Raw genomic sequence first — 7,424 nt, 5'->3', positions numbered from 1 at the left:
AACAGTCAACAAGAATGATGTCTTCAATGAAAGTAAGTCAATGTTCATTTACCCCTTTCAATCATCATTTTTATGCATTTTGAATTGTTTTCTGCGTGTAAAACTATAAAAATGTGTTTGGTGTTAATATTTTTGGCTTTCTAGAACAGATGAATTGGATTTACATCATTTCTGAAGGGAAAAATCGATTCAGTTAACATCCGTTTCAGTTAGTGTTGGACCTTTTGGAAAGAATAATGCTAACCAAGGTTCCACAGTATGGTCATAATATACACTATTGGTCAAAAGTTTTAGAACACTCCAATTTTTCCAGTTATTTATTGAAATTCAAGTTGTTCAATTCCAATGAATAGCTTGGAATGGTACAAAGGTAAGTGGTGAAGTGCCAGAGGTTAAAAACAAAGGTACCGGTAAGGTTACCCAAAACTGAAAAATAATGTGTATTTCAGAATGATACAAAAAGGCCTGTTTCACGGACCACAAAATGGGTCAACGATTTAAAGCTGTTGACCAAGCATTGACAGTTGGTGCCACTAATTCTTACTGATACAAAGTCAATAAATACCTGACCAGCAGTATGAAAAAAAAATGTTCTTTTGCGGAAGGTTTAGATTTGAGAGTTGAAGGAAATGATGCATGTAGCTAGGGGCCCGCTGGGGTGGGGACTCTCATTCCATGACTGCCCTGGTGGGGTGTGGTCTCTCACCGGCTCAGGGACTTGTCCTCCAGCTCTCGGTGGCCTCTATACAGGCCACTGTTCAGAGCCGTGGGGGGCTCTGTTAGCCAGGTCCTGGGGGAGCCAGTTTTGGGTCTTCCCGGCCCCGTGGAGCCAGTGGCTTTCTGGTTGTCAAGACCTGCTGTCTGGGGTGGGGCTTGCTAGGTGGTGGGGAGCAGTCTCCTCCCTGTCATGCATACTCAGTGACAAACAAATACATACACACACAGGAGTGCTGCCAGGAATTCTGGGCGCCATGGGAACCAACTTTCCCTGTATTGTACATCTATATGTATGAGAGTATGAGAGTTGTGCTGTTCACACAACAAACATAACAAGTACCACAAAGGATTTTTGCTTTTGATGAAAGGCAAACAATTATTTTATTTACATTTTTATTTATAATCTGCTTTGAATGTTTGTATTGCCACATACGGTATTATTTTTATAATCGATTGTAAATATTGAGTCTGACCTGACACTCCCCGACAGAAGGCGGCAGTGCTGCGCCAAACGGTAGATGCACAACTTCCGGTATAAAAAAAGAAAAGACTCAGCGGTAAGCAGTAGCATTGTTCATAATTATCAATGTAGCATTTCTTTTACGATTCGAACGCGTTTTGAAGAAAATGGAAATATTGACGATGATTTGTGGTTGCTCGTGGTAAACCAAGAGTGGAGCATCACATCCAAGTAGGTAACCATCACAAATTACATTTACTTTACGTGCTCGATTGGGATATTTATTGTTGACATATGCACTGAGTTCATTTCCAACGTTGCTAATGTGAAGACGCCATGAGCATATAGTATTTAACAACGTTCATGCAAAAGTGTGCAAAATCTGAAACAAACAATAACAGTCTCCTTGTCGATGTCCAAAATGGAGGAAGTACAACGAGCTGTCATGTTTTCCATAACCCCGAATGTTTTCTTCGAAGTGTCACTTTTTGCCTGCTTGGTATCCAATATTCTACTTTACCCCCACACTTTAGCCATCACTTCCTGATGCTTCCTCATTCAGATCCCAGCACTTGAATCAACGTAAATGAGAGCAAAACGTTTGACATAAACAAGCAATATACTAGTGGATTTCCGGGAAAGTAGGCTTCAATATTAATAAATGGAATATTTTTGTTTTGATCTTCTAAATACACGTTTTACCTTATCAGAGCCCTTTAGGCATGAAATAACACCCCTATAGTTTGTATTAGCCAATATACAGTAGTCGATATAGTAAGAGGAAATAAGACATATTAGACGTAAGTATGATAACAGACTCACATGTTGTTTTTCTGGAAAGTGTACTTCCTGTGGTGGCTATCATCAATGTATTGTAATGGCGGCTTTAAATAGCTTAAGACTTGTATTACCCAATATAGTAGACTATAATAAGAGTAATAAGACATAAGGCAAGAGTAAATAAGCCATTTAAGACGAAAATAAAACTGCTCCTGTGTGTCACAGTAAATGTGTTCCCTAGGGCAGTGGTCCACAACCTTTTTGGACCCACGGCCCGGCTCGTGTTCCCAGTTTAACTGTAATTTGTGCACACCTGGAAGTACAAAAGGTGGATTAGACAAACTGTACCTGTAGATGTGTCCTAACCAAATATGACATTCACTGCTGGAGAACAGTTGTGTTTCTAGAAATGGACGTTTATTTTTTTCAAACAAACAAAGGTGTATTTGTGAAATGCTTATCCAGCGATTGCGCTGTCAGCTAACAGGCTAACATCACACATCCATAAATCAGTAGTCAAGCTTATGTCCTGATTTCCATGTATTAGTGCATGCAGGAGTGTGGCCATCCCAAAAATAGCAGTGGCTCGGAAGTAAAACTGTGGTTCTGAGTGGTTTACTACCCGACAGAAGCCCATATCGTCCATAAGTCCAGTGTGGCTAGCTCTGTGGCCGCTTCTTTAGCAGGGCTGGCTTCTTCGTTGGCTTTCAGAACACTGTCGTAGCGATGCTGGCTGTTTCAGGTGGTTGATAGGGTAAAGAAGTCCCACTTGATTGACGCCGTGATTGTTTACAAGTGAGCTCGGGGGAGGGGGAGGTGTGCAGCATATCACAGAAAAGGAGCGCTTGATTTGCTCACCTAAGCCCAGTAACACACACACCACAGTACGGATAATGTCGCCTCATTGGAGGGTTTTTTGAAATTATCGGTTATCTGGGCTATGTTCTTGGATTTATTGGTACGACGTCATAATTCCTCAAATCGGCCCGATAATTATCATGCACCAACTAGATATTATTATGGTGCCTGTATGGTGCCTTCTGATGCTTGTCTCACCAAACAGTAACTGACACCTAGTGGCCAATGTAGAACACTACACTCACAATTAGAATGCTTCTTCTGCCTTGTATTTGTATTTTTGTTCATTTAGTTAATTCATTTAGCCATTTTTATTCTTGAAAATGCATAATGTAATCCAAGAGTAAGTACAATTTGCTTAAATATGCATATTTTTTAAACAGATAAAAGGTGGTGTTCAACCACGAAACAGAAAAACCATGATAGAGAGAGGTTGCGATGTTCGAGCCGCGATGTAAGCAAGGGATGACTGTATAGTTGTCTGCTGATGGCCGGATGGGTTAATTCCGAATTGAGTCCAACTGATGGATGTTGCACAGCTCCTCCTCTTCGCTTTCTTCCATGTTTATTTATTACATTGACGATGCGCTGCAGCCTTGGCGCTCTCAATTTTGCGGGTCACGGCTAGACTGTCATCGACTTGCTTTATCACGATAGAGCAATAGACTTAAGATCTCTATCATAGACCAAATTGCCCAAGTATCAAGTATCAAAGAGAAGTCAACAGCGGCAATAGATTAAAATAATAAATGTTTTTTGCAGGCGTTCCGTTCCTGAACCATCAGAAAATGGCAAAAATCTCTGTATAATTAATACGCCCATAAAAATGTCTATTTTTGATACACGGCCCTACTTGATGCTGATATATTTAAACTATATGCGTAATGAATATCCATTTCTGTCTTTAACAGTTATCTGCGGTCTTCCTGTCTTGGAGGAGAGCAAACATCAAGATGGAAATGGCAACTGCTTTTCACTTTTCAACGCCTTCTACGTTCTCACGCCATTAAAAGGGGAACCTATGTCAGTACAGCAAGTGGGCGCTGTAGGAAGATAAAATACATCCATATCTGAAGCCAGTCTTCATAAGGGTGAAGAAATGGCCTTCTTGGACAATCCAGCCATCATTCTGGCCCACATCAGGCAGTCTCATGTAACCAGCGATGACACAGGAATGTGTGAGATGGTGCTAATCGACCAGGATGTGGATCTGGAGAAGTGCCAGCTGGCTCTGGTACCTGGCAGCACCTGTGGGTCAGCAACATTAGATTCCTTAAGTGAGGGGGTCAGCACCATGGCAGACAGTCACACTTGTGACCTCTCCCAGTCTATGGACATTACCTCGAGCTGGGACTTTGGTATCCGTCGACGCTCTAACACAGGTAGGCTTATCTCATGGTCCACCCAATTTGCAGGAGAGGGTTTTTGTGTTGGGGCTTCCTTCTTTGCACTAAGAGGCGTTCAGCTAGGACACATAGAAGTCCTGTTTTGCAGCTGTTTGAAGGGTTTGTGTGCTCAATCAGGGACAGTTTTAAATTGTCACAAATAGGGTTGTGAATGATAAACGGATGTGAGCGGATATCCAGTTTGACAAACGAGAGATACGGCTGCATCGGTAGCAGTGTCCTGGATCGATAAGAGACAGCCATTAATCCCGAGATGCATCGATTGTAGAGACATGCACCGGGTATCGCAAGACTAGCAACCGGTTGACAGTGGGCCTCTTAGACAACACAAGAGAATGCTCCGTACCTGGCCGTGACTGAAGAAAAGAACGGATGTAAATAGTTGCAGAGCGCTAGCGTAGCTCGTCACCGCTAAACATTTTCAATACATCAGTTTCACACGGCTCGGATCGGCCTCGCCCACGGACTGTACCGGGCCATGGCCCAGTGTTTGGGGACCCTGCTTTACAGCATGCTTGGGGATGTGACATGCTCTTTTACACATTTGAAAATATAGTAGAAATGCCACTTTTATAGAATTGGCTTCTTTATTTTGTAATGTAAGGTTAATGTCTACATCAACACATGTAACCATAGCTTTGGGCCGGCTGGGCTCACCAAGGGGTGAATAGCAAACCATCTCTGTCTCTCAATCAACCAGTCAGTAAACATACAATAATAAAACAATATTAAATTGTATTTATTATGAATTTTTCAATTGGTATTTTTGTTTTTGTCCGTAACATATCCTGGTTCAGTCAGGAGTGCTGCAAAATACGCAGCTTTGTTGATTACATAGTCGCATTGTCTGAAATTGCAATTTCAGTCAGAAAATGATAAATCGTTCAACCATTTGTTATGATTTGATTTGACGAGGAAAACAGACAGCATGCATACACATGGCAATATATGGAGGCCTATCATTTTCATTTATTGTGTGATTAATTAATGAATTTATTTATGATCCCGAATAGGGGCTGTCACGATAATCAATAAATCAATTAACCGTACGATAAATAAAAACTAATTTGATCATATTGCCGGCCTCGATAAATTGACATGTGCATGCGTGTTTGTAGTGAGTGTCGTGAGGAGTAACAAGCAACCAAACTCCTGAAAGGGCTCCCAGCAAAGGAGAGTATTCACAGGCGTACCAGCGTCAGTGCAGTTACTTCGAGGGTCATGACACACAGGCAGTGATATGTGAAAATGTGAAAATATACTGCAATCATATTGAATAAACACAGGGAACAGTGTGGAATACTGTTTAAAAAAAAAAAAACAAACTATAAAATAATGTAAAACATTTCAGCCCATTAACACATTGCCATTTTGTTGACATGAAAAAGTTTGTGACAAAGACAATGAAATAAATAATACAAAATTGTGGAATTTACATTTCAGTTGCCGTTTGTGCATTTTGGTGCAGCCCAAATATGTACTTTGACCAAACTCCGACAAGGACAAGGGCTACCAATATTTTTTAAAGAATGATATTTCTTGTAAGCACAGTATCAAAAACAAGCACATCGTTCATATCGTTGGAGACATGTTTCAAGATGGCGCCGCCCGAATGCCATCTTTGTATTTCCGCTACATTTTTAGTGATTTTTATTTAAGTGCAATTTTTGCTAAAAGAGACAGTCGATTATATATCTTTTTTTTTTTTTAACCTTTATTTAACCAGATAGAAAAAACCCATTGAGATCAGGATCTCTTTTACAAGGGTGACCTGGCCAAGAGGTTTATTTGATTGTAATCATTTAAAAGCGCTTGACAATTATGATGTTAAATACTCCTGATAAATTAAAGTTTATTGCTTTTGATACAGTGCACTCACATTATGCCATATATTTATACATGAATGGAAGTGGTCTCAAAATAACGTTGACAATATTCTCATTCATCCAGGTCATTGTATTCCCAGGGTGTTCAATCGCTATTATTGTCAACATTCCCGGGGCATTCAGTCTGAACATTCAATCTGAAGTTGCGATCGATTGAATTTCCCTGGGAATGTTGACAATAACATCGTTTATCGCCAATAATTTTGTAGGACAATTATTGTCCAGTAAAATTTGTTATTGTGATACGCCTAATCGCGAGACTTTTAATTTTTTTTCTGCAAGAGAAATGTTGTCACATGTTAATCTTGCGAGATCTTGTGACACCCCTACAAATGACCCATTTCCAATTTATTGCAATTGTACAAGCCATGGCTTGTGGGACTCCTAAAGCAGCTGACAGGTGCTTGCAACTTTGACGGTGGTCAAGGCAAAAACTGGGTGTGGGAGGAGTTTGGTGAAGGAATGAAGCACGATTTTCAGTCTGCTTATAAGTGGTTCTGGCAAACTGTCCGACGCCTAAGGAAAGGGGAAGCAGTGTGCTGTCCACAATTTTCACAGTGGGGACGGAGGCTTGCTGACCTCAGCTGAGGATATCGTCAGGAGGTGGACGGAATACCACTGACATACCTTCCGTAAAATAAACAGCGTCTGAGGACACGAATGCAGACAGGTCCATCACCGTGGCTGAGGTAGTCAAAAAAATCCTCGGTGCCAAAGCTTCGGGGGTGGACGAGTTTCGCCCTGAATTCCTCATGGCTCTGAATGTTGTGGGACTGTCTTGGTTGACACGTCTTTTCAACACTGCGTACAAGTTGGGAACAGTACGTCTGGACTGGCAAATAACGGGTGGTGGTCCCCCTTTTCAAGAAGAGTGACCGGAGGGTGTGTACCAACTACAGGGGAATCAGGAGGGTGTAGTTTATTTGCAGCCATGGAGGCGAGGATTAATTACTTAGAAGAGCGACTCCACATGGGCATACTTATGCCAAGTAGATTTTGTTTGGTAGTCAGCAGTTGTGTAAAACCAATTCATATGCGTTTGCAAAAACACTGTACAACACTGTATAAGGTCTGTTTAAAATGGAGGGCAACCTACCCAAATGAACTAAGGCAAGCAAAACCAAAAATCACTCAAAGGTTAGGTTATGGGTTCGGATAAGCGCATCCGTAATAGGGTAGTGATTTTTCTCAATGCATTTCCTCCCATTGGTGCCATGAGAGGAAGCTTTAGAATAAAAAATAACTGGCCATAATCTGAATTATAAGATTCTAAAATAAACTCCAAGTCATTCACTCCACTTGTCTCATCCAACGTCT

At 41.1% G+C, this 7,424-nt stretch overlaps 1 protein-coding gene across 3 annotated transcripts in view; it reads left to right on the top strand.

The window, feature by feature from the left end:
* The first annotated feature begins 1,214 nt into the window (after positions 1-1,214).
* mapkap1 (MAPK associated protein 1) overlaps positions 1,215-7,424 on the top strand; it is a 28,502-nt gene continuing 22,292 nt past the window's right edge. The window contains exons 1-2 of one of the 3 annotated variants that reach the window (XM_054756309.1): positions 1,215-1,274; positions 3,727-4,197. In XM_054756309.1, coding sequence (XP_054612284.1) covers positions 3,915-4,197 — 283 coding nt within the window. In that variant the 5' untranslated portion in view covers positions 1,215-1,274; positions 3,727-3,914. Of the gene's footprint in view, positions 1,413-3,726; positions 4,198-7,424 lie in introns of all 3 variants that reach the window. The other 2 variants (XM_054756308.1, XM_054756307.1) reach the window with 2 other exon arrangements.

The sequence above is a fragment of the Dunckerocampus dactyliophorus genome, chromosome 17, assembly GCF_027744805.1.
Source record: "Dunckerocampus dactyliophorus isolate RoL2022-P2 chromosome 17, RoL_Ddac_1.1, whole genome shotgun sequence".
Classification (NCBI taxonomy): domain Eukaryota; kingdom Metazoa; phylum Chordata; class Actinopteri; order Syngnathiformes; family Syngnathidae; genus Dunckerocampus; species Dunckerocampus dactyliophorus.
The sequence above is the reverse complement of the archived record's forward strand: the minus strand, read 5'-3'. Positions and strand labels throughout refer to the sequence as shown.